The sequence below is a fragment of the Gallus gallus genome, chromosome 22 (assembly GCF_016699485.2).
Source record: "Gallus gallus isolate bGalGal1 chromosome 22, bGalGal1.mat.broiler.GRCg7b, whole genome shotgun sequence".
In the NCBI taxonomy this organism is placed as follows: Eukaryota; Metazoa; Chordata; class Aves; order Galliformes; family Phasianidae; genus Gallus; species Gallus gallus.
The window spans coordinates 2,059,996-2,085,471 of NC_052553.1; the positions used below are offsets into that span (position 1 = coordinate 2,059,996).

General features: G+C 42.4%; 1 protein-coding gene and 1 long non-coding RNA gene across 6 annotated transcripts in view; one reads left to right on the forward strand and one right to left on the reverse strand.

Annotated features, from left to right (window-relative positions):
• The window catches only part of UNC5D (unc-5 netrin receptor D), a 90,307-nt gene extending 67,367 nt beyond the window's left edge, over positions 1 to 22,940 (forward strand). For 2 of the 4 annotated variants that reach the window (XM_424529.8, XM_004947581.5), the window contains 9 exons: positions 2,664 to 2,849; positions 4,303 to 4,680; positions 5,604 to 5,688; positions 8,234 to 8,402; positions 9,409 to 9,636; positions 10,926 to 11,075; positions 12,561 to 12,725; positions 14,219 to 14,397; positions 15,704 to 22,940. In XM_424529.8, the coding sequence (XP_424529.4) occupies positions 2,664 to 2,849; positions 4,303 to 4,680; positions 5,604 to 5,688; positions 8,234 to 8,402; positions 9,409 to 9,636; positions 10,926 to 11,075; positions 12,561 to 12,725; positions 14,219 to 14,397; positions 15,704 to 15,908 (1,745 nt within the window). In that variant the 3' untranslated portion in view covers positions 15,909 to 22,940. The remainder of the gene's footprint in view (positions 1 to 2,663; positions 2,850 to 4,302; positions 4,681 to 5,603; positions 5,689 to 8,233; positions 8,403 to 9,408; positions 9,637 to 10,925; positions 11,076 to 12,560; positions 12,726 to 14,218; positions 14,398 to 15,703) is intronic. The other 2 variants (XM_004947582.5, XM_040651522.2) reach the window with 1 other exon arrangement.
• The window catches only part of LOC107054966, an 87,138-nt gene that overhangs the window by 19,392 nt on the left and 42,270 nt on the right, over positions 1 to 25,476 (reverse strand). Inside the window, exons 2-4 of one of the 2 annotated variants that reach the window (XR_005841538.2) lie at positions 13,229 to 13,295; positions 3,323 to 3,389; positions 1,799 to 2,038 (exon numbers count right to left, since the gene is read on the reverse strand). This is a non-coding gene — a long non-coding RNA (uncharacterized LOC107054966). Of the gene's footprint in view, positions 1 to 1,798; positions 2,039 to 3,322; positions 3,390 to 13,228; positions 13,296 to 25,476 lie in introns of those variants that run through there. The other variant, XR_005841539.2, reaches the window with a different exon arrangement.

Genomic DNA, 25,476 nt, shown 5'->3' on the forward strand with positions numbered 1-25,476 from the left:
TGATGCAAAATCAAAGTCAATTATGAAGATAATTGAGAAACAACCTGTTCTACTAACTAGCCTTTACATTATGCTCTGACTTTTGGTCCTTACTCTCCAGGAGTAGCTGTGTGAAGCAATGGATTTCAAGTTGCTAAGGGGCATCAAAAGTAAGAGAGGTGGAAAATAAGGGAGGATGGGAAACCAAAAGAATCTTTCCCATCTCCTAGCAAACTCTAATGGGAGACTGGGGGAAATACATGCCTTGCATATCTCCTGGAAAGCACTTATTGTAAATGAGATAATTTAATCAATTACATTTCCTAATGTACGAAACCAAATGTTTCATTTTCTGCTCCTGCACATCTTAAATTATCTTCAGGTGCTGTAGGAAACTTAATCATAGTTAATAGAAACTTCATTACCATCAAATGTGCTTTCAATAAATGTTGTGTAACAGTGTCAGAAGGTGGAGTGAAATATGGGCTGCAATTAACACAAACATGTGTCCTGTAACTGAAATGGGTAGAAGTTGGAGCCCTTTGCAACAGTCACCACCTCCTCGGGGCTGGGAGGATGCAGTTCTTAACCCATCATTGACCAACTGTTCCCATTTGTTTGTTTGTTGGAGACATACCACTCTTTCCCTTGACTTGTTTGTACTAATCTACAAAATCTACAGAAATGAAGTTGGTGATGGAGTATCACAGTTAATTCCCTGTAGCAACAAAATAGATTGGAAATAGAAAATGGGAAGGATAGAAACATAATTTCTGTACATTCTGTACATGATGTTAGAGAATAAAATGGAGGTAAAACAGTATGCGATTGAAGCGTTGGATTAGGATTCAAGTACTCTTGGTTTGAGGTATTTCCAGGGTCTCCCTCTGTGCCCTGGTCTTTTTCTCAGTAATTCATGTGGTAGAAGCGTGTTGTAATTGTGAATTTGGAACTGAGCTGTTTACTTCCAATTACTTGTTGTGAGAGGCCGCAGGGATGGATGTCTCCTGGAAGCTGATATTTGCACAAACTTAAAGCTCGGTGATGTGTTTTTTGTTGTTGTTTTTCCTTTTCAGCAGATTGCAAATACGTTAAAAAATGGGAACCTTTTTCAATATGAGGTTGTTTGAAAATAGCACATCTCTGTGCCTCAGCCTCCTTGGAGCAGTGCTTTCCTACTCAGTTTCCTTGCTGCTGCAGTTCATAATGGCATTTTTACTTACGTTAGAGTACAGTTGAACTTAATGGTTGCATTTGGCAGCTGCTGTGCCTTCCCAGGAAGTTCAGCTTTGTTGTCAGCCATGTAGTTTGTGTAGGAAACTGGTGAGCCACAAACACGGGCTTTTCAAATGCTGCCCATGGGTCGTAATGACCTTCACTGCAGTGGGTTGTGGTTTCATGTTCATTTTAAAAATTCAGCTAAAATAAAGTTATCTGACTGTCTAGAAAAAAAAGGGTGCACAACAGACGCCTCCTCCCAATTATTAAGTAGTTTCACTAATTATGTACATATTATATGTTGAATTTTACTTCCTACCATATATATTCACTGGTACTGAGTAGACTGTTTTTCCTGTTTATAACAAATGACAGCGACAAAAAATAAATGCACGTTTTGTACCAACATGGTCCTCACCTGATAGCAAGAAACAACATGGAGTGAGATAAAAGGTGATGCACAGGGTGAATGTACACCATTATCTCTTCCTCTAAGCTGGAGTTTGGCATTCAGGGAGCTGTTCATGGACCCACTACGTAGTTTAATTTCATGGTATGTGGTCCTAAATCCCAGTAGATCTAGAACAGCAGGACTGGATAATTCAATTACATAATATTCCAGGTTTTATTTGGATTCATTCTTTCAAAGAAAGAAATTCCTCTTCTCTGCTGTAGAAAGTTTGAAGTCTTAGGAAAGTTGCTTGTAAGCTTAACGTGTGGATGTGGTCAGAGGAAAGGCTTTGGGTTCCAGCTCATTTCCAACAGCAGGATTCCACTAAGATATGCAGGATATTGTCAGCCATGCTTCAAGCTTTGAGAGGGTAGATTGTTCCTTCTTAAGCTAAAGCCCACACAGAAAAATAAAGAGGGGAGGAAGGGAAAATCTTCACTAAGATTTTTTTTTCAGAGGATTTATGACATCCTGGATTAGTTCTAGAGCTGCAAACAAAAAACTTACATGTCCCTGGAAGCCATCAGTAAATGAGAATCCTGCAGTACATAAAACAACTCTCCCTGGCTTCAGTTCTTCCACGTTCTCCCCTCTGAGGGCTGTATTACCATACTTTAATGATCTCCACTGGGCAAGAATGGGAGAGGATGGCATACCTGAGTGCACAGCCCGAGCTAGCAGTGTGTGCTGAGGAGAGGAGGTATTTAGTGGTAAGCACTCTGCTTCTGACTGCTACGGGTCCAACTATCCCACTTCAAGAAAACCTCAAATACTATCATGCAATTCCTAAATCAATGTAAGCTTACTACACGGTATGAGGCACCCAGGAAATTTGTTCATGCTTTCAAATGCTTGCTCCTTGGTGTTCTGCCCTGCTGCGATCTGCCCCATGTTTACGCCTCAAGCTTTACTCCTCTGGCCATGTGTTTGTGGCTGCATACAATCCCCACTGCTGGGAACCCTTCGGGTGTTTTCATGAGTGTTGCTGACTCGGTACCCACTTTTTCTCCTTCAGATATAGAGACAGCCAGTGACATTGCCCTGTACTCCGGCCTGGGAGCAGCAGTCATTGCTGTAGCTGTGCTGGTGGTTGGTGTTACCCTTTACAGACGGAGTCAGAGTGAGTACGGCGTGGATGTGATTGATTCATCTGCACTGACAGGAGGCTTCCAGACATTTAATTTTAAAACAGTCAGACAAGGTTAGTGTTGTGATTTCATTTTCTTCTCTCCAGAGCCCCTTCTACACAGAGATACTAAGCTCATATGCGATGGCTGGCTGCAGGAGGGCATTCCAGCCTAATGCCTAGCAGACACATCTGGAGCCAGGGAAGGGCAGACCTGGTACATGGAGTGGGATGTGGGGGTTTGAACCATGATATAGTCTCTGCTACTGATTTGTCACAGCAACTTGGACATACAGTCTTTCTTGACCACGCTCTAAGCGCTTCAGAAATAGTCATTAGATTCTATGCTGATGTTTGTGACTCTCATAGGAAGTTTTCTGAGCTAGAATGCTCCTGGATAGACGGCTGTGAGAAAAAGTTCTGCCCAACGGGTTGTAATTAAAAACAAAAGCATGCACACAGAACCAAATCCAAAACAAAACAGAAGTTCCTTCATGGATTTATGCATGTTGGAATTGCCTGAAGTGCAAAATACAGTGATCAGGTACCTGATGGATCTTCTGCATGGTTTCATCTTGGTCTCAACATCACCCTCTCTGACTTTAAGGTGTGAGGCTGCCAGGGAAGAAGAGCAAATCAAAAAGGAAATGATGGTGAGGTCAGGAAGAGATGTCTGAGACAAGGAATTAAAGCTCAGTTATGTAAATTTCCAGTGCTTACTTTGGTACTTTTCTTTTATATTGCATAGAACAGAGTGAGGAGAGCTTTTACTCTCCAAATACAATTATTTTTCCCAGGGCTGCAGTATGTGCTGAGTGCATCAAACAAGTTAGTATTAGATGCACATCAGCTACATCTCTTAAGTCTTACCTGTCTAGCTCCAATTTATAGATGGGGAAATCAAAGTGCAGCTGAGTACTGCTTAGGATTTACAAATGCTTCTAATGGTTCACTGAAAGTGACAGTGAAATACAAGCCTGACTTTTTATTTGCAGGCAGCTCTCGAGCGCAGAGTGATTTAAGCTCCAGACATTGCTAAGGAGGGAGGAATTAGCTGCAGCATGCCTGGCAGCACAGTGCAGGCTGGAACTTGGTCTGGGCTAATGGGCACTGAGGCAGGTGTGCATGGAATATCATACAGTATATAAACAGCTCCAGTGCTGTTTAATGAAAAAAACACAACACCGCCAATCACGGTACATGAATCAGATATGAGTCATGGCTCTTAGGCTACTTAAACCCATACATCTATTATTTTTCACTTCTCAATGTAAATGCAGCTCTTGTAACCTGAGGACATAGTTAAAATCAAAGAGATTTATTCATTTCAGGATTGTAACTTGTATTAGTGCATGATTAGGAATGCGGTCCAGGATTCCAAATTCATACAGCACTTCTCTGTGCCTTATGAAGATCCACATACAAGGGATGGAATGCTTCCTCGATGTGTTATCTAGGTGCATTATTCAGCTTCACTGCACACTCTACAATACAGTAACTAACTGCCTGATCCACTTCATTTCACCAGGTAACTCCCTGCTTTTGAATTCATCCATGCAGCCTGACTTGACAGTGAGCAGAACGTACAGTGGACCAATCTGCCTGCAGGATCCAATGGACAAGGAGCTAATGACAGAGTCTTCGCTGTTCAACCCGCTGTCAGACATCAAAGTCAAAGTTCAGAGTTCGTTCATGGTTTCTCTGGGGGTGACAGAGAGGGCTGAATATCACGGAAAGGCACATTCTGGAACTTTTCCTCATGGGAATGCTAGAGGTTTTGGAACAATACAGGCTAGAAACAAGGCTGCATACATTCAGAACCTGTCTTCTATTTCAACAAGAAATGAACTGAAGACAACTGCCATCTTTGGGCACCTGGGTGGTCGTTTAGTGGTTCCAAATACAGGTGAGTAGATCCTTTTTTATTAGTGACACATGATTTTATATGAAACTCACTTTGCTTGATGCAGTGTTTTACCTGTTCATTCTATGAATTAAATACATAAGAAGTAGGAGCTTCCGTAATGCAGATTCTGGGAAGTAGAGCATCTTGCCCACACAGGAGGTGACTGATCAAAACAACGCTTAGGATTAGTAGTAAAGAGGTATTATGCCTATTTGAACTGCTGCAAATTACCTCCTCTCTTGATGCCTTTAGCATCAAAGTTGTATTAATCAAAGCTGTAGCTTACTTGGATCCTGATCCAAATGAAGCAGTCTGCAGAAAGGAAATTGCTATTGGATCAGGATCTCAGATAATGGGGTCAAATTCAAGGCAGAGTCTACACACATCAGCACCTGACTGCATTAACACTGTCAGACTTTATTATGTTATTAAAGTCTGCAGCACGTAACAATTAAGGTGTCTCAGGAGAAATAGGAGAACTCTAGCACGGCTTTCATTATTGTACTCCTGGCTTTCTGGTTTTCTCTTTCTATGAGATGAGCAGTTTGACAGATTTCCATAGTAGAGCACTTCAAGGCTGGGCCGTGCACTGAAGCACTGCAACAGGAATGCTCAGTTTGCATTAAGAAGTAGAATTTGTTTTGTGACTTCAGAGTTCTGTGAGACAGAATTCGAGACTTTGCATGCGTTAAATTAGCTGAGAATGTCTAACATCGAATAAAGGATGTTGAGATCATGCTCGTGCAGTGTGTTTGCACTACACCACCATGTTCATATAGTGCTGAGTAGTTTCCTCTCTGTCATGGCTGGATGCCCCCATTTCTGGCTAACAGGTTGTCTTTCGAGCTCTCATGATCTTTATTCAGGGTTTCCTTTAAACTCAGCTTTACATCCAGGTAACTTCTGCCTTTCCTCTGTTGTAGGAGTCAGTCTGTTGGTGCCACATGGAGCAATTCCTGAAGAGAGTTCATGGGAAATCTATCTTGCCATCAACCCAAGAGAGTCCAGGTAAGACATATGTAAAAAGCCCACGTTAATAGCATGCAGAATGTGTGGAAGTGGCTCGTTTCATGGATTTCATGTTAAGATTACCTAAAGGAATGGAATATCTGTCTTCAGTGGTGCCATACGATGTGCTCATAGCAATGATGGAAAAATTGTCTGTGTGTGGTACTCCTGTGAAACAGCATGTAATTATTGCAAACGCTGTGGAAGGATGGGATGCCTTGAGGAGTTTGATAGATGAGGGCTTGAACTCTGAATCGATTATTTTTTTCATCGTTTTTGATTGTGAGAAACGTAATGTAAGTCTACTAACAGCACAGGTGCTGTCATTACTTCTTAGGGAGCTTCTAGATCTGCAGACTCATAATTTGTAGGCAACTACCTGGGTCATCAGTTCCAGTGACCCTCCTCCTGCATGTAGGTACTGAGCTGTTAGTTTATGACAGTTGTTTAGTAGCCTGGATCATGCAAATAACTCAGCCCTCATGATAGTTCTTAAATTACTTTGTTTTATAAATCATCACTAGAGCCCATTCCCCAGCTGGATTTGCCAGCAATGGCCAATAAACAATGAAAATCAAACTGCAATTTGATCCTTAGGTATTTCTTTCCTACGCTGTGTCTGGCAGCAGGGAGGTGATGTTTGGAGCTCTGTGAGATGGATCCCCAAGGTTTCTCCAGCTCTGTTACATGTACTTCAAAGACAAGAAGGAGAAAAGAAAACAAATACAAGAAGAAATGGGGTTTTGATGAATGCAGGCCATTTTATTTTTGTCGGTGCATCAAGTGTGTGGTAAATGTCGTTCCTACAAAAGAAACCTAGCTGCTTTCCAGATACCTTCAGAAGTAGATGCTCTGTGAGATGCATGGCTTTAAATCCTGTTGCCAGCAGCAGCTGTGGGGGTGTTTTCATCAACTCTGCTGCAATTACTTCAGTGGCCTTCATTCCATGTTAGAAGGCCGAGGGATTTTGACCCCAAATCAGATGCCTGAGAATGAATCCTCCTCTTTTCCTTTATGACAAAGCACAGTCAGAGAAGCAGGTTATTTGAGGCTTTTTTGATAGTCATTCCCACAGGAATGTTTACTTCCCATTGGCTTTTAGTTGCCAGGATTGGTGGAACGTGGCCATCATTTTTAGATGTGGTGCTCTTATAGTTTTTCAGTGGGTTTTTTTTTTTGTGTTGCTTTTTTTTTTTTGGTGAGGTAAATTCTAGGAAATGAAATTGAAGAGAGCAGACTGCCTCACACGGAGCTGCCTATGAAATTTAAAGCTTGGAATGGTTCTCCAAAACTTCATCTGAAATCTATTTTAATTTTTCTTCCCTCTGATGTCTGAGTTCCTTTGTGAGAACTTTCTTATTCCGTCCCCATCTGCTGCTGTAGGTTTTGGATCATTCTCAGTGGAATATTAAGATACGTGAAAGGAAAGGAAGAAGTAGGGGGGGAAAACCCCAAACCCACAGCTGTTTTATCTGCAGTGATTCTGCAGAAGTTAAAATAGGTTAATTAAATACAAGCAGCAAATTTTGCCTACTGCTTTCCTTTTTGTCGTGGGCAGAAACGGAGGTAGCAAACCCAACTACAAGTTATCACAGGGAGGCTGTTTTGCTTCCAGCTGAGGCAATGTTGGTTCATCTTTCGCCCATGTGAACTGAGGGAGAGAATAACTGTGCTGTGCCTCACCAGCAGAAGATGAATAACCATTAAAAATACAGTAGCTCGTGTTGTAGGTTCTGAATGAAACCCTGTGCACATCATCTCATGCTCAGTGAAATTTAATTTAATACAGAACTCAACCAGATGAGTAGATGCATACAAGAATGGAGATTTCTGTGGCTCTCGTAAGGATTTGAGGTCACTATGAAATGTGTCAGAGGTGTCAGTGAGAACAAGGATGGTATTGTTCTGATGTAGGTTATTTGGGAATGGTTTAGCTGTCTCTTTTATTCTAATCTTTGTTCAGATGTTGAAATAGTTTGGTATGAGATCTGTGTTGATAGGAGCAGAGGTGATGGGGGGGAACTGTTTGTTTGTATCTGCCGTGTTTTCATTCCTGGGCCTTGAAGAATCAGAGCTGTTTTTGATAGGGATCGTCACCAATGGCACAACTTAACCAAAACTCTGTATTCACATCTCCTATGGGGAAATATTATCCTCACCACCATGAAAATATTGTTAATGACATTCTTTGCAGGCAGAATTAGATGGTAGCACTACCAGCTGGTGCACAACATGAGGCTTACTGTCACAGAGTAGTTTCCAGCATTTCGTTTTGTTTAAGCAAATCAAAATGTATTTTAAAGACCAGAACCCAAAACGCCAGCCAATGATTTAAGTACATGTGGCCCAATAGTTCTGTTTCCCTTCCTGCTACCAAATCTATATGAAAATTAGTGCTGCAGTTGGCTTGCTTGTCTTTTCTGTAACAGATGAACGAAGCACTTACTTGAATTTTTAACTAAAACATTTTCAATTTGCATTGCAGTTAGGGTGAGTACATTTCCGCTCATCACAAAGGCCCTAAGATGTTGTTCTTTACCCCCAGCCTGCAACCAGAAGGCCCAGATGTCCTCCTAGGACCAGAAGTGACGTGTGGCCCTTCGGATGTCTCTGTCAGCTCTCCATTTGCCTTGACTATACCACACTGTGCAGAAGTAAATTCAGAGCACTGGAATATCCACTTGAAGAAAAGGACACAGCAAGGGAAATGGGAGGTACGTTCACATTTCTGCTCCCACTTAAAGGTTATATACACTAAATGGAAACATGATGGCTGTTAATCATGCAGGTGCTGGTTGAAGATGGTGCAAGGGACAGAATGATGAGATGTTTTAAAGGAAGCATCTTTTCTCTAGTCAAAAATAAAACAGAGATTTTGCATTTTGTTCTGAAGTAGCTGCACTCTGTTCCAGTGCTAAACTAAAAGATAGAGAAAAGGGTCAGCACTTCATTGTGCTGCTGCTGGTTGGAACTGTTTGATCCCTTGCATTGTAAAGAAAACAAACAGTCACTAAAACACTTATGTATGCCTTAACTTTATCCTTTTCCTCCTGTAAACCACCATATTGCTGAGCTTGTTTAAACCATTTCAAATTCAGCTTCATTTTCCTCATAAAATTCATTCAGTACACTGTCAGCTTCATCAGTGTTGGTTACAAGCAGCCCGGAATTAACGAGGAGTGTAACACCAGGCTGTAGATTGCTCAGATACCTCATCTAATGATGCTGTAATGCAGAGCTAAGCATGAAATACAAAAGAGTGGGTTAGGTAGTTTTTTGATGAAGGTAAACAACTGTAATGGATGTTCTGAAAGGATGTCAAATGCCTACTATTGCTCAAGGTTTGCTTATTGACTTCCATCTTCAAGGTAATTTCTTACCTTGACATTGGGAAAAAATTAGATAGAAAGTCAAGCACACTTGAAAACATAAGTTAAATTGCTTAGGCGTTGTCATTATTATTATATGCTGTATGCATTGAATTCTGTACAATGTATTGCCAGAAATCCTCTTGCTGACTCAGGGCTAAATGGAGACTGTTCACTTGCATAGGTGGTCTGTTTTTCCTCATTCTCTGAGATCAACATGAGTTTTTTGGATGTGAAGTTGGCTCTTGGGAGCAGCTTTCCATTCCAGTTGAATACAAATAAACAAATGATGTCATGATATCTATTATCAAGCCCTGTTTGTTTGTTTTTTAACTTGAATTTCATTTTGCAGGAAGTGATGTCTGTGGAAGAGGAAACTACTTCCTGCTACTGCCTGCTGGATCCTTATGCCTGTCACATTCTCTTAAACAGCTTTGGAACTTATGCACTTATTGGAGAACCCATCTCTGAGTGTGCCGTCCGACAGCTGAAAGTAGCGGTTTTTGGCTGCCTATCTTGCAATTCTCTGGATTACAATCTGAGAGTGTATTGCATGGATAACACACCTTGTGCATTTCAGGTACGTAATTTCACGTGGATATTTTGGCTTTAATTCTTTTTCCCACGGAATATTAACATTCCTTTATTCCTAGGGCTACAGCAGCAGTTCAGAACTGTTTGATGTATCACGCTCGTTACCCTTAGCTGTCATCAGTCACTTGAGGGATTCCTCTCTCTTACAATATGAGCAGGAAGAAAGAGATTGCATTGTTATAATTTAATTCTTGTAGAAAAAGATAATTGGGGATTTTTTTGTTTAATTTTTTTTTAAAGGAGAAATGCACAAGTGTAAATTAAGATCAGTGTGACTTTTCTGCATGGCATTCCAAGGCAAAACAATAAGAGTCAGGGGCTGTTGTAGCCATGGTGAATCAAGAAGCTTTAACCAACAAAGTGTTTTTCTTTTGAGAGCCAAAATGGAGACAGTTGTAACCAAAGTTTTGCTTCCTCGTCCTATTGTGCGGAATAAAGACACAAATCTTAATGGAGCGCACAGTAACGTCTTTGTGCTGTAATGAAAGCAAAGCCACTCAAAGGATGGCTAAAGATATACAATAGCTTTATAATTATACCTTCTATATCATTTACATAATTTGTGGGTTAGAAATGTTTTCCTGAATTTATCTGCCTGAAATTCAGAGGCCCAAATTCCTTCTTCAGGTAGTTGTTGAACGTCTCAAAGTAACTCTGGCTCATGTTCACAGTTCAGTGACTCAGCATTGGTTATGAATGAGCCCTAGCTGTAAGCATTTGGTATTGTGTAGCACAGTTTTATAGCATTTCATAAAAATGGAAGTCTAACAAGTATAATTTTTATGTTTTCATATGTTTTTAGTTAATGTTTAATGTACAATTTTATATGTTCTACAATTTCTAGAGTTGTATACAAATCATCTTGTTTCTCAAACTGTTGTGATGTTCAGCAGAACCACCAGAGTAACTTCCAGTGGAAAGGCCCAGCTTCAACTTGAAACTGAAATATGAAGACAGGCATTAATGAGCTGCAGTACCTTTATGGTTTCCTTCTCCATTACTGTAGTCCCAGGGAAGGTGTGTTGGTATTGATACTGAGGGAGTCAAGAATATAATCCTCAGTATAGCATCAAGGACAGCAAAAGAGCTGACAGAGCCTATGGCATCCCTGGAAGTCCAGTGGTGGAACGCAAATTGCAGTGGCCATCGTGTGGCACATAACAGAAACACTCCACTGCTGTAGATGGACTCAATTCCTTTCACAGAGATGAATTTTCATCACAGTTGGTATTTGTTTCTAATAGTAAGGAATTCTTTTCTCCTCTGCCATTGCAGGAAGTGGTTTTGGATGAAAGGCTCCAAGGAGGACAATTACTGGATGAACCGAAACTTCTGCATTTCAAAGGGAACACCTTCAGTCTCCAGATATCTGTCCTCGATATCCCTCCTTTCCTTTGGAGAATCAAACCATTCACTGCCTGTCAGGTATTTGCCCATTTTATTTGTTTGCATTTTAATTCAGAAGCAGTAAGAGTTTTCACTGGCACAAACATAACAAAACAGCCCCCCCTTTTATTTTTGAATAGTGTGGTTTTAATCTCTGAGCTGCTATCAAAATGCATTGCATTATGATTTAGTCAAAAACAGAATGAACCATTTCAAATGCAGCAGAATACTTAAATTGCATCTTCTGTTAGAAAGCAAGCATGTGCTTTTCCTTATTTAAATTGCCTCCAAAGGAAGGCCTGTATGCTTGTTATAGTTTGTTGCTACTGAAAATGTTTTTGATGTCTTTGTCCTTCCAATTTCAATATAATTATGAATATATGGCTGAGAATGAGAGGGTATATGTCAGTATTTAAATGTCATGAGTTCAAATTACAGCATGCACATTCTTAGAACTGATGAAGAGCAAATTATTTTTCCTGTAAGATGTTAATTAGAGAGGCTGCTGAAGATGGGAAAGTATAAATTAAAACATAAGATGAATTTCTGAATGTATTTGGTTATTGGAAACTATAAGCCATGTGCTTGGCAAATAGAGTGAGCTGCTGTTTTAAAATACAGATGTCTTTCATCTTGAATTTCAGCAAAAAAAAAAGAAATCTTCAATGTAGTGACATGGAAGGTTTCCATTAATACAACCAATCAGGTTTTGCCTCAACCTGTATTATAAAAACAGCCCTGTACTTCAACGTCTTTTGATTTGTTGTCCAATCCTTGAATGCTTCGGGGCTGTCTTTGCTTTAAGGAAGGCTCTGATCACAGCAAGGACTCGAGGTTTCTGCGTAGGGTGTGCAGATCCTCTGCTGGCAGAACGATGCCACAGTGCTGATTCTGAAGCCAAATAAACCTTTGCATTTTATAAGTGATTGTCATTTGAATGGCAGCTGAGGAAGATGATGATTGTTTCTTAACAGAAACTGCTGACCAACTTGGACTGGCTCAGTGAAATGTTTTCTGCTGTGGCTCCTTGCAGTGTTTACTCATTTCTCTCCCACATACCAACACTTTAAGTTTGGGTTGTCTAGAACAACTGAAAGAGCTGATGCAATGAAACCATTGTCAGGCACTACGCTGAGGAGCAATTTATGTTAATGATTTCTCAGATTAGCAAAATACATTTCAAGGCTTGAAGAGACAAATCAGCACCATGTAAAAGTGCAGCGTTAAAGCAGTTCATAGCAGGTGGCAGTCAGCATAGCCCAGAGAAATTGTTAGTGCCCTTAGTTGTCCTGGCCATCCTACAGGAGCATGTGCTTATTGCTTGGCATCCTTCCCCCCATGCTGACATGGAAGTGGGGGGAACCCTTAAGAACTGGGCTGGTAGAGCAGGAAGGGGCTGGGGTGAGCACAGTAAGAACAGTTGGCAATGCCCAGGCTTAACAGCAGCTGTTTTCCTGGCATCTTTACCATTGGAGGATCCAGCATTTCACTCCTGTTCCATTCTGGGGGGTGTTTATCTCCCAGGAGGTCCCATTCTCCCGTGTGTGGTGCAGTAACCAGAAGCCGCTGCACTGTGCCTTCTCCCTGGAGCGTTACACCCCTGCAACCACACAGCTGTCCTGCAAGATCTGCGTCCGGCAAGTCAAGGGGCACGAGCAGATCCTACAGATCCAGACATCCATCCTCGAGGTAAAGCAGCCTTTCCTTTTCATTTGGCTTTGTCAAGCTGTGGAGCATGAGACAAACAGTGCCCTGTTTTTGCCCCTGCTACCTCACTGGTGTTTCTCATGCCCTGTTTAACGCTGCAACAAGCACAGAGCGTTCAATTCTATTTCCAGCAGAAATCAAAGGAAGCATTTACTGAGATTCTAAAACACTAAAAATAATTCATATGTGAGATGATGGTGATATTTTTCTTCTGGAAAGCTTTTGAGTGTCTTGAGAGTTTAAAAAAGGATAGCTTGCCTGGATGCTGTTTGGCCACATTGCAGCAATGGTGTTCAAGTAGGCAGTGCCTCCAAAGGGCAAGGAGAACATCAGTCACCTTTCTTGGGTTAGTGAGCATCTTTGCTGATTGTTTAAAAGGTATCCAAAAACTTCTGGGTTAAAGATCTATGTCTGTGTGCTAACAGCACTGGGGATCTAAATAAGAAAGCCTCAAACATAATTCAGATAAGAACAGAGGGACTTACCTGTCCACAAGGCCTTGGGGTGTCAGAGTTGTGTCCTCAACCAGAAGTGCTGACATGTCCCCTGGCTCTGAAAAAGTGAGGGAAGAGTGAGGATAATTAGACTGTAAAATAAATATAGAATCAACAACTGAGTGTTCAAATCTTCCAGTGCTTTAAGATGCACCAAACTAACCAGGTAGCAGCAGCTTATCTCACAAGTGCAGGGTATGAAACCTACCATTGTTCTGCAGGTTTAATTTGAACAGTCAGACATTGTGATATATCTGCAGCACTGCTATTACTCTGCATGGATGACTTTTGGAATGTGTCATAAATGTTATATGCAGAGGCTATAGCATCATTTTATTTAATATTTATGCCACATTGCACTGAAACGGGTAATGCATGGAAATGGGACTGTTACACAAGGCTGGTATAATTTCATAGGAACAGAGCAGGCCCAGCCTACAAAAAGGATGTGGATTCCGTAGAGATTTTTAATGTGAAAAAGCTGATAAAATTAAATAATTTACATGTGTGTTTAGGCATATGCACCTGACCAGTCACTGCTCCATTGCACTTTGCAACCCCACCATAAACAAAAACTCCTGTGAAAGGAAAATGACACCATTGTGAATGTTTTAGAAAGTTTCTTCACAAGTCAGAAAAAATTCCCTCCTGGCTGTTTTGTTTTCTGTTGTCACCTCTGCAAATGCACAGTGGACCCTCAGACACAGTTTGATGCATTCTCTGTCCACAAGCAGCCTTGGTGCAGCACATGTAGACATGTATGGGTGTAGACTTGCTTTGCTTGCAGGCAGATCCCTGCATAAGAGTGCACTCCCAGTACTCTGGTACTGAAGGGGCCATGCAAAACCCCAATCTCAGTTCCTGGCTCCTGGATAGGACCATTGATAGTACTGTTTCTGCAATGGAGAGCTGCCTGCAGACCTCCAGATGAGCACAGAACCTGGTGCTGCATTAACTGCTTTGCTTTTATCTTCTGTGCAGAATGAAAGAGAAACCATTGCTTTCTTTGCACACGATGACAGCAACTTCCCTGCACAGATGGGTGCAAAAGCATTCAAAATCCCATATTCCATCAGACAAAGAATCTGCGCGACGTTCGACACACCCAATGCCAAAGGCAAAGACTGGCAGATGCTAGCACAGAAAAACAGCATCAGCAGGTAATGGGAAGCAATTTTGAAAGGTGAACATTTACATATGCAACAAGAATAATCGGCTGCTATTTTGTTATGGGGTGTTTTTTATTTGCTGGTATTAAGGATGCATAAATAGTAATTGCCTTCCTTACTCTCAAGGATAAACTGTAGCTCGTATATTCTTTTATATACTATTAGTGACTGAAATCAGGACCTGCCTTCCCCTCTGAATAAACCCACCCCACCTGGTGTTGTCTTCTAAGCTCAGGTTGTGACCCACAGTAGTGGGGGGTTGGTCAGGACAGGACTCAGAAATGACTGTGAACACAGCAGCTGAGCAGCCGTTGTGTGGCTGCCATCCCTGATGGGTTTTATAGATTCTTCTAAGGAAAAGGCATATTTCAAAGGAAGTTATGCTCTACTGTTAGGAGCAATAACGTTATGATTATTAAAACTGAAAGGCACTATAAAAACTCATTTACTGCTTATTTTGCATTTCCCACTTTGCTAAATGGAATTGTGGGGAAGGCATTTGACTCAGAAATCTTTTCTGATTGTCACCATCTCCATTAGTACGGGCCAAGGAGTACAGAAGATGAAGCAAAACAACTTCCTATTGCTGAGTTCCTTTTCACAGGGTTGTCAATAAATCAAAACCAAACCAAAGAAGAGAATAAAGTCACAGCCAGGCAGCAGTGAGTCACAACACTGTGCTTTACCTACTGCTGTTTGCTATGCATGGTCATGCTCTTCAATCCTGAGGAATTTTTGCTTCCTCAGGAAACTGAAGGACAGTGCAGAATAGAGATTGCAATGGTTTGTGCAAGACTGAGTCTGTGACAGTTCCTTCACTTCTGATTCTCCCTTGGATGCACCTGGATGGTGCAGCATGCATTTCTATAAATCAAATGCAGAGGTAGGAAGAGAACGTCCTCAAGCAGTTTAAATGTCCTGAAATGAAATGATAAAATTTAGAGGGTAGAGCAAAAATCAGAACTTGACTGATTTTCATCTAGCTGCGATCTATTATCATCATCTATTTAAAAATAATAATCAAAAAATGGACCACTGCCACCACTGTAGTTCTGCTCACATCGAGGTATCAATGGACAGGAGTGACGTTCAGGCTTTAAGTCCTCATTCTGGACAGGGATCTGTTCCTCCCTTGTTCTGAAACTGTTAGGAGCTTTGCTATAAGAGACTCCTACAAAGCTAGGCTTGTGCTGCACACATCAACTACTCACTAGGACTCCCTCTACTCATCCAATTAGATCTTGCTGAAGGTTTCTTATTCTAATCCCTTTGTTCCACCTTTCCCTGTTCCCCTCAGGAATCTCTCCTATTTTGCCACACAAAGCAGTCCATCTGCTGTCATTCTGGACCTCTGGGAAGCCCGACACCAACACGATGGAGACCTCGACTCCCTCGCCTGTGCCCTGGAGGAGATAGGAAGGACACACTCTAAAATCTCAGACATAACAGAGACTGAGATCGAGGAGCCTGACTTCAACTACAGCAGACAAAATGGACTTTAGTCCTTCATTTCCATCGAAGAACCGACGGCCAGCTGACTTTCACACCTGAAAATCTCTTTGGCAGGGAGGAAATAAGGGTTTCTGCACACTGCCCAAGGAAGCAGCCGTGTCTCCACAATGCCATTTTCAGTTGGAGGAGCAGAAGAGGCCCTAATAAAAATCATCTCTGAAATAAGGAAAACAAGCTGTCCCTGTGCTGCAGTCCTCTTTCATTTAAAATTCATGTTTCAGATTCAAAAACAAGACTGCACATCAATCATTCCCAGGGGCAAGAAGGAGCGAGGTACGGAGCTGTGCAAGGTAAATATTATGACATCCTGCATTTAGGAAACAGTGATGCTAAAGAAGAATACAATGCCTACTAAAATGCAATGCCTAGTGCTAAGCAATGGATATTTAGAGCCACTAGAGGTTAATCTCAGTGTAAGGGTTTGTGTTTCTTGGGGCCCTGAGTCCCCTTTGTGCTGTGTTTCCAACTTAACACACCTGAGAAGTGGATGTAAATGCCATTTGCTTGCATCATGTTGACTCTGTGTATTTGCTGTAATTTAGCTAAAGGACAGCTGCAAATCTAACTTTCTCCTGTTCAGAGATTTGAGGAATTAATAGATCGTGTAACTATTTAATAGATGTCATCCAGACAATTCCTATTACAAGCTCAGTCACTCAATGAATGTAGCCTGGCTGCAGATTCTCCTGCCTGTTCTGATAGCAAAAGCAGAACAAAGCCCTTCTGTGCAATCAGTGTTTATGAGCACATGTGATCAATGCCCTGAAAGTTGTCCACCTCACTGGTGGAAAAATTGTTTCTTTGAGGTTGGATTTAAACAACCAATGAGAATGCACGAGATTGCCAGCCCTGCTTTAGCAGGTTTACACTGAACTGAAAGCTGGAGGTGAATTCAATCAGCGCAGCTTAACTTTGGTTTAGGTTCAGACCAACAGAATAACCCCCACCTATCACTGCCAGAAATGGGCCTGATTTACTGTACAGCTTGCCTGTTGGGCAGGAGATAGAGCTGGCTGCATTACCTCTGGTCTATTTACCACCACATCCAGAACAGAGCGAGTGAATCCTCATCACTTTTTACCCATCTCATGCAAATATCATTTATTACTTCAACTGAACCAAAAAAAAAAAAAGCTGTCACTGTGAGTCAGCATACTACAGAACTGGTACCAAACCACATGCAGCCAGTTTGCACTCGTGTGGTCTTTGAGAATTACCCCTGGTACATGTATTGGGCTGAGAGCAGCACAGCAGGGCAGGTACTTATAGTGAGGAAATCCACAACCACCCAAAACCATTTCTTAATCGGGGATCCCAGATCTGAACAGTACCATCAGTAGCTCTCGCTGGGACTTTGCTTGTTCTTGTTGATCTCAGATGGCCAATTTCATGGCTTTCCCAGCTCAGCAGGCTGAGCAGTCAGACTGACAAACACGTTGGACTTCCCCAACCATTGTTTAATGTGAGTATTTCACGCAGTCTGACATCAGCACTCCTGTTTGCAATGGGAACCCATAACTGCTGCAAGCATACTTAAGACAGATAGCTGGCAGCAAGCTGTCACTCCTCTCAGCAGCACACAGTTCTGTCTTTGAATTACATTTGTAGTGAGTTCCATTCCTCCTCCCCAGAACCTTCTTTTTCATTGGACAAAACATCAGGAATAAAAAAAAAAAAGAGAATGGCATCCATAGGAAAGCAAGGGGATTTTAGTGAGCTGCGGTTGTCTGGGAAACCCACTACAGTCTCTCTCCAGCAGTTAATTTGTTCTCAGCTTCTCCTCAGATGCAGTTTTAATTTGGTCACTGCTTTTCCAATCTAGCTCCTGTTTGCTACCCCAGCAAAGACCCAATGCATCTCCTGGCAGTGCCACAGCATGCCATGGTGTTCTGCAGAGCTCTGTGTGGCTCCTGCTCTTGTTGTCCCAATCTGCTGAGCCACACATGGGGGTCAAAGCTCTGCAGAGCTCAGCCCTTACAGCCTTACTGAGGAAGCATGCAATGTTTACATCCTGGATTGGGGTAGATGTGAGCAACCGCCCAGCTCTGCCTGCCCAGTGCTTATGCAGCAGAGAGAAGCCAGACCTGTCCAGCCTCATTTCCTCCATGTGCACCAAACCTGCAGATGGAAGGGATCAGGGTCATATGCCAAAATCCACATCCAACCCCAACTCCCATGAAATCTGCCCTCTGAGTTACATACTGAAAGGAATAAATGTCACTTCCTTACAATGCTGGAGCAGAAGCTGTTCAGTTTTGGGCCTGAGGTAAGATTTCCATTCTGCTTTGCTCAATAGAGAATTGTTGTTCTGTTTCCTGGTTTTTGTTTAGTTATGCCAAAGCAGCCTCTTTGCTGCTGACCTTCCTTTTGTAGATCTACACTGAGAACTGACTTCTAACCCAGTATTGTTTTCCTGACCTTTAGTTGTTTAAATGGACTAGAAATGCTAGAATAACATTTATCTCATTGGAAAAGAATTTGAACATGAGCTGGACTTCTAGCCTACACTTTTAACTTGTATTGATCTGGCTGTGTTTCTGTGTTGTATAGGATCTGCCATACTATGTCATACACAACATCCATTTAGCCTTACGGTATCTCTAGTTGTGACCAGGACTGAAAGTTTAGGGAAGTGGACTAAGAAATGAGCTCAGTATTAAAGGGCTTCTTCAGTCAGCCCACTGCTGCCATCTGCTAGGAGAGCAGCCTCAAACCCTCCATTTCTCACCCTTCAACCCCTCAGTATCAATCACAGAGGATGAGAGAGCAGCACTCCTGGGATGCAGTAACTGACTTTGCTGTGCAAATTATTCCAGCTAATACATCAGAGAGGATGCAATTGCCTGAACATCCAGAAAATAAAATGGTGAGGAAAAAAAACCATGTAGCTTAAAGCTAAGCATGAGAGGTGGCAAAAAGTGTGTCATACCACAAACGTTTTCCATACAGAGGAAATCGTTCTCCCCAATGATGCTGGTCATGGTGGGCAGCAATCAGACAACAAGTATTTAAATCGACTTCTGAGATGTCTGTTCCCTTTTCTCCCACTCCTGGGAACTGTGCATTTCTTGCATCTCAGACATCTGCTGCAGATATGGCTGTTTTCAGACGCTCCCTTTCTGTTGTTTTATGTTAGCATCATGGGATGATATTAATAAAACTTAGCACTTTTAATTATAGAGGATTGCACCAGTTCTCCTCCCTTCTTCCTGTGCTGTCCCACTTTTAGAGAGAGAAAAATGTTAACATTTGGGGGGAAACTGTCTCTGCTACCATCTAAACAAGGCAGCCACAAAAGGGTTCTGTTACCATTAACAGACAGCAAGGAAGTACAACAGGAGATGTTAAATGGTGCTTTGCTTTCCCTATCTCACAGCAAAGCACAGCTTTCCTCCCCACCAAAGGCTGCTGCAAGGATGCTCTGCAATACAGGATTCCCTCAGCATAAATTAGAATTAGCATGTAGATGTTATAGAAATCTGTTGACAAGGATTTGCAATCTTAACATTCCAGGAACGTATTTTTTAACATCCGTGTTACAAAGATATTTTTGGGACAGGATTTCAGTGATTTGACCCCAAACCCAGCTGTGCAAAGGAGCTCTTGATGCAGCATTAGGGGCCAGAAATCCAAATCTGGTTCTTTTCCTCTATTTTGTAAATTATGACTTGTGAAAAATAACAGAAAAGAAGTCTCCTTGCAAACCAAAAGGCAGCAGAGAGAACTGCAGTGCTGCACGCTGGAGGTCCCATTGAGCTGCCATGGTGACACAGCCCTGCTGGCTTCACAGCACCACTCTGCTCTATTTCCCATCTTCCCAAACACTCCCAAGTGTTCTGTGCTGTGACCCCATTACAACTAATAGTTATATTTTTTTAAATGACTTTAAACAATTGGTTCACCAAAGTGGTACACTGCACAGCTTTGCCAGGCTGCAGCATCACAAGGCTGATTGCCAGCTTTGCAGCACTGCTTTTGCAGCCCTGTAGTTTACATTAAAGTACATTAAACCACAAAGGAAAGAGCCTTATTCTGTGGGTTTGCATCCTAACTTCATTCACTAGAGCAAGTGCCATAAAACCACCAGGGACTCCTACAAAAATGTTATTGGGTGTTTTGTAACAGATGGAAAGATATCAATGCTATTCTCTTACAGTACAGGGAAGAATTGCTGCTGTTATTTTTATCCCTGGCAGCAGCTGCTCCCCCCCAGGCCTTGCAGGCAGTGAACACGAGGAGGGGCTCCTGGCCAGGCCAGCCCACCCCTTAGCACTGCCCTGCAGTCCATTCCTTTCATGCCACTTGGAAGACATTTCTACGAGCCAGTTTTAAAACACTCAGTAACATTCCAGCTATTATTTCCCACTGGAGAAGACATTGTGCATGGATACAGTGAAGTGCAAACGAGCAACAAACTTGGGGCAGTTCTCATCATCCTCTGGGTCTGAGTCTGTCTCAGCCTGTGAAACACAGACCTGAAGCAAAGGACTGCATTCCATCTCAGATGGTAATTAACTGAATGAAAACAGAACCATATCCAAGTTCTTAACAACTGTGAATGAGCTGCAGGTTTGTCCTTCCAGCCTTTAGTATGCTGAGCTCTAGTAAGGAAACCCTCCCATCTTACACAGCAGTAGAGGCAGGTGATGCTATTGGCCAAGAACTTTTCATGGTAAACCTGCTGAAAAAGTGTTTTCTGTGGGTTGTTCATCTGTGATGTGTGCTGGGGAAATTATTCCCTTGGCACTGCTCCTGGCTGGGGAGGCTGGCAGCTGTTCCACAGCAGTGTGTAAAATGCACAGATATCCTCTCCTGCATAGATAATCATTGTGTAGCTAAAACTGCCAGGAACCTACGGGGCTCCTGGATGAACACAGCACCGTAAGCAGTGGGGGAGGGGAGCACAGGTATGTAAGAACTGCAGCAGCAGCAACAAAAACCCTCAATCCACTGACAAAGGCCACAAATCATTTTCTAATATAACACAGCTTCACCCTTCTCTCTCATTACCAATACTAACACATACAGCACCAAAAATCTCTTTTCCACCATGGACAAATAGAACAACCTCTGTCAGACTAAAGGATCACTCACAGAACCATTGGATAATAACAGTGCCCACAATGCAGACAACAGAACCAATGTTTCACTCATTGCTGCAGCAGAAAACCCTGTTGGGGTCCACCTTCACTGCTCTGTCCTGAAGTAAAACAAGTGTTTAGGAATCTGACACTATTTTTTGTATTAGAGGTGAATAGTACAAACTTTACTAGTGCTTCTTGTCTGGGGCTCGGGTGGGTAGGGGTGTATTGTAATTTTCAAGCTACTGCAAAGCTGCTTTTAAATAAGCTGTTGTGTTGACTGACTGGTTTGTGCTTTACAGGGGAATCCAGGTGAGCCGGGGTTCAATGGGCAGCCTCCCTGCCTTACAGGGTAACTAGAGCTGAAGTCACTTGTGAAAATGTAGCTAAGGGATGGGGAGGTTAGATGGCCCATCCCTGATCTGTAATGTAGTGTCCTGTAATTAATGAGATTAGCCACTCACCTACTGTAGAACCGTGGTTTCGTCAGCAGCTGCTTAGTTTGTCTGCCCCGGTGTGATAACCTTGGTTGAGAATGTACTTCTGCAGATTTCAGGTGTCAACCCCCCCCGTGTTATCTGGTCTCTGTATATAAATCTTATTGTCTAATCCCAAAAGGAAACGTGTAGCACAATAGGAAGTGAAGGGTGCTGTGCACCAAGCCTGGTCTGAGCCAGCAGGAGGGGGACAACATGGATCTAACAGCAGCTATGCCTGATACAGAGAACAGGAGGGACTCCAAACAAATCCTCACTTAGAACTGCCTGAAGCTTTGTTTTTGCAGTTTAAAAATCACAAGACCTGGAAATTCCCCCGCTGAAATTTGGAGTGTTACCATAATGGCAACGATTACATTTGCAAACAGTTCTTTCAGTTTCCCCCATTCACACACACTGAAGTTATGGGGGGGGAGGGAGGAATATTTCCACATACATTCTTTCCCCTTTCATCTAAAAAGCAGATGCCATTACTGACCCTCAGACATCTCCCTACACATCAGCAAGCAGAACATGGAGCTCGCTGGGCACACAGCATCCATCTACTGGTGTATATTTGGGAACTACCGACCTCCATCACACAACTCATGGCTGTGGGAATGCAGCTGCCTCCTCCCACCTCCTGCTCAAATCCATCCCCGCTGCAATGCTGAGCTCAGTTTATAAATGGGTACGAGAACTTCAAAAGCACACGGTTTGTTCAGCCGGAGGAGGCAAAGCAGAATGCTGGTCAGTCTGTGGAGGCTGATACACAACCAGAGCTAAGCCAACATTTTCCATTGCATTTCCAACTACCAGAATTATTGAGCAGCCTATTGGCAAAAGGAGGGGCAGGTGCTTTAACCCAAACACACACTGCATAAATACATACATAACCATTACTCATACTCCTCTATAACGAGACCCCTTTTCTCTTCTGCTCCCCTATTTTTGCAACAAACAGGTTCTGAAGCGTTGGCTTTGGCTCAGTCTGCTGAGCATTCTTCCCTCCCCCACTTCTCCCCATGGTTTAAGTGTGTTTAGAACTGAAAAAGGAGCAGAGGTTTGAATGCTTTCTTTAGTATGAAGCCAAAGGAGTAGGAAAGAGACAGAAAACATGAAATAAAAAGCATGGCCTTGGCTTCATACCACACTTTCTGTGCCTTGTTCTATCGATGTAAATTCTGAATGTTGTACAGTAAAATACTTGGGAAAGACTCCTAGGAAAAGGCTGCACTGGCTTCTTTTTTCAGCACATGTACATATATAAATATATATACATATATATATTTGGTAATGCCAAACAGCTGTGTTATATTGTACTGAAAGTAATAATGGACAGTTTGGATGTTTTATGTAGAGTTTGCAAAAACTGTATGGCTATGGCCTTTTGGAAATAAATGTACAGACATGAATTACTGCATATCAGTTATTTATGAATAAAGAGTCTTTTACTGATATCTCAGATGGTGGCGTGAGTGGCACACTGATTTCTGTGATGAAACACGGAGTTCTGACATGAGAGCAGCACTGGTTTGAGAAGTGAGCTTTGAATGGGAGTTTGTGATGGAAAGCTGTGCACCACTGCAGGGGATGCGACCAGAACTGACGTTTACCCTCTGCTGCCAGCAGTGAACCAATTCAAGGATATCTTTTTGCTTTTACACCCGTCTGAGCTACAACCCAAACAATGTAAATTACATTCTAACTTAAAACGTGGACATATGTGCAGACAACTAAAGAAGGCACTGCAGCGGATTATCTTAAATCACACATTCTAATCCAGGACAAGGAAGTTTTTGTCCTTGGCAAAACCAACATCTATTCTGTTTTGTGCAAGATAGGAGAACCTGCAACACACAGATGCTCCCCTTTGCTACTCTCAACAAGTGGCTGTGCCTCAATTTCCATCTCACTGCAAACAAAGCAATGAGTTCTCATCCATTTGGTATGTAGAGAAGCAAAGCTCTAAGCATTTGGCACAGTGTATACCTCTTTTCTGGACTGATTCAATCCACTCTCCAGATACAGCTGCCACATTAATGCATCATGCAATTAAGTATCCACAAATATATTAGCCTGACAAAACGAGAGCATGGATGTGGCACAAACCTTAAGTAAGTGCAATATTATGAAAGATATCATTACTACTTATTTATTATCATGGGATGCCAGGACAAGCTTTTATACATCAAGACACATTTCAAACATTCCATCACAGTCTTTTCAGTTATCCCCTGGGACAGCCTACACCATACAATGCAATGGTCACCCCTTATAAAAAGTACACCTCTCCTATCAACTGCTGTAGACATTTGTTGTACAATTACTGAAGATCAATTCTGTTTGCAGAGAAATAACGGACGTTACTGTGAGAAGTTCACCTCATAGCATTCAAAGCCTTTTCCCACCTCAACTTCCAAATAGAAAGAAAGGCTTTTTTCAAGAGAGCTCTGCAGGTACCTTTTGTTCGCGTTTAAATCCATGCCTATTGCACCTTGAAACCGTGGTTCTTAGGGCACAATAGAAACTCTGCTTCTCATCCCTTCATTTTCTAATGAGGTTGAACATTTAGTTAGTTGCACTAGCACCCACAGGGTCAGTAATAGATATGCTTGGTTTGATGGAGCTGCAGATACTCCCATACTCATTGTTAATCAATTCATGCAAAGAAGACCTGGGTTATTGAACAGAACACGAGACACGCGAGGTGTTTCATCCATAAGGAATATGGAGGGAGAAGGAGCAAGAATACAATGGGATCAACTGCTGTGTGTTCCCAAAGCACTGCCCCTACATTTTACAAATGAAACTCGAGTGCCAAACATTGAACCCTGGCTGGAGGCAGTACCCAAAATTACTCCTATCTGTCTCTCCTATCTGCACTGTGCCTGGACATCTTCCTCCTGCTTCCTCTTTTTTCCACCCCCATCTACACCTACAGCACAAAGCCCACAGTGCAGAGTCCAAGGGAGCACTGAATCTGGCAGAGTCCTTATTTTATATACATAAACACACGCACATAAATCTTCATATTTCTGCAAGTGGCCTCTTTGGACACTGCAAATGCAAGCACTCCCCTGTTGCTTCCAGACAAAGCCAGATTAGCAAAGAACCTCAGCATTACCAGGTAAATCTGTTATCAGACTGAAACTAATTCCTACTCTTCTGAACAGCCAGCTTGTGAACCCAGAAAGAGTTGCTATCTCCCACCTGCCAGAGTCCGGAGGTAATCTTAACTGATGCAATTAGAGCTAAATAATTACTCTCATTCAGCCTCATCTTGTACACATGTGAGGATTTTTGTAGGACTAGGGCTTATTAAAACATGCTGCTCACAGATACCTGTTTGGAACACAGGTGGGATGTCAGCTCACAAGCTCAGGTATAAAAGCATTGATGGGTCTCTGCAAGCAAGGTGACACTGCTGGAACATCACACCTACCACCGGTAGAAGCTGAAGGTCTGAACTGAAATGCAAACACCCAACAACTGTGACTTCCTTTCCCTTTTCACGCTCTCCTACAGAGCAAAGGCACACAGTACAATGAGCACCCGGCCTTCTAACAAACAGGAGCTCACCTGAGGAATGGGAGCACACTTCAGCTCAACACACACTGTGTACGGTTGGCTCAAGTTCAGTTCTGTTCTGTCTCAGAACTGGGAACAAGAACAGAACCTGCGAGGAGCAGTGCAGGGACCTGAATGGGTGACACTCAGTGACATCACCTCCCCGCAGAGCAGATGATGTTCTCACAGCTCTAACAGAGCTCACACAGAACCCACTGCAGGAGGAGCAGCTTTCGGAGGGACTCAAACCCAAGTAGTGGTCAAAGCCTCAGTGCCACAGAAATCTTTATTCATGGCAAAGAGAACCGCAAGGAAGCAATCCCACCTATGTGCTGCTGGAGTTGGTGCCTGCATGCCATCATTCCTCCCCCAGCAGGAGGGGAAGACATTGTTTCCATACATTTTTGCCCAGTTTAATTAAAACTTTCGGG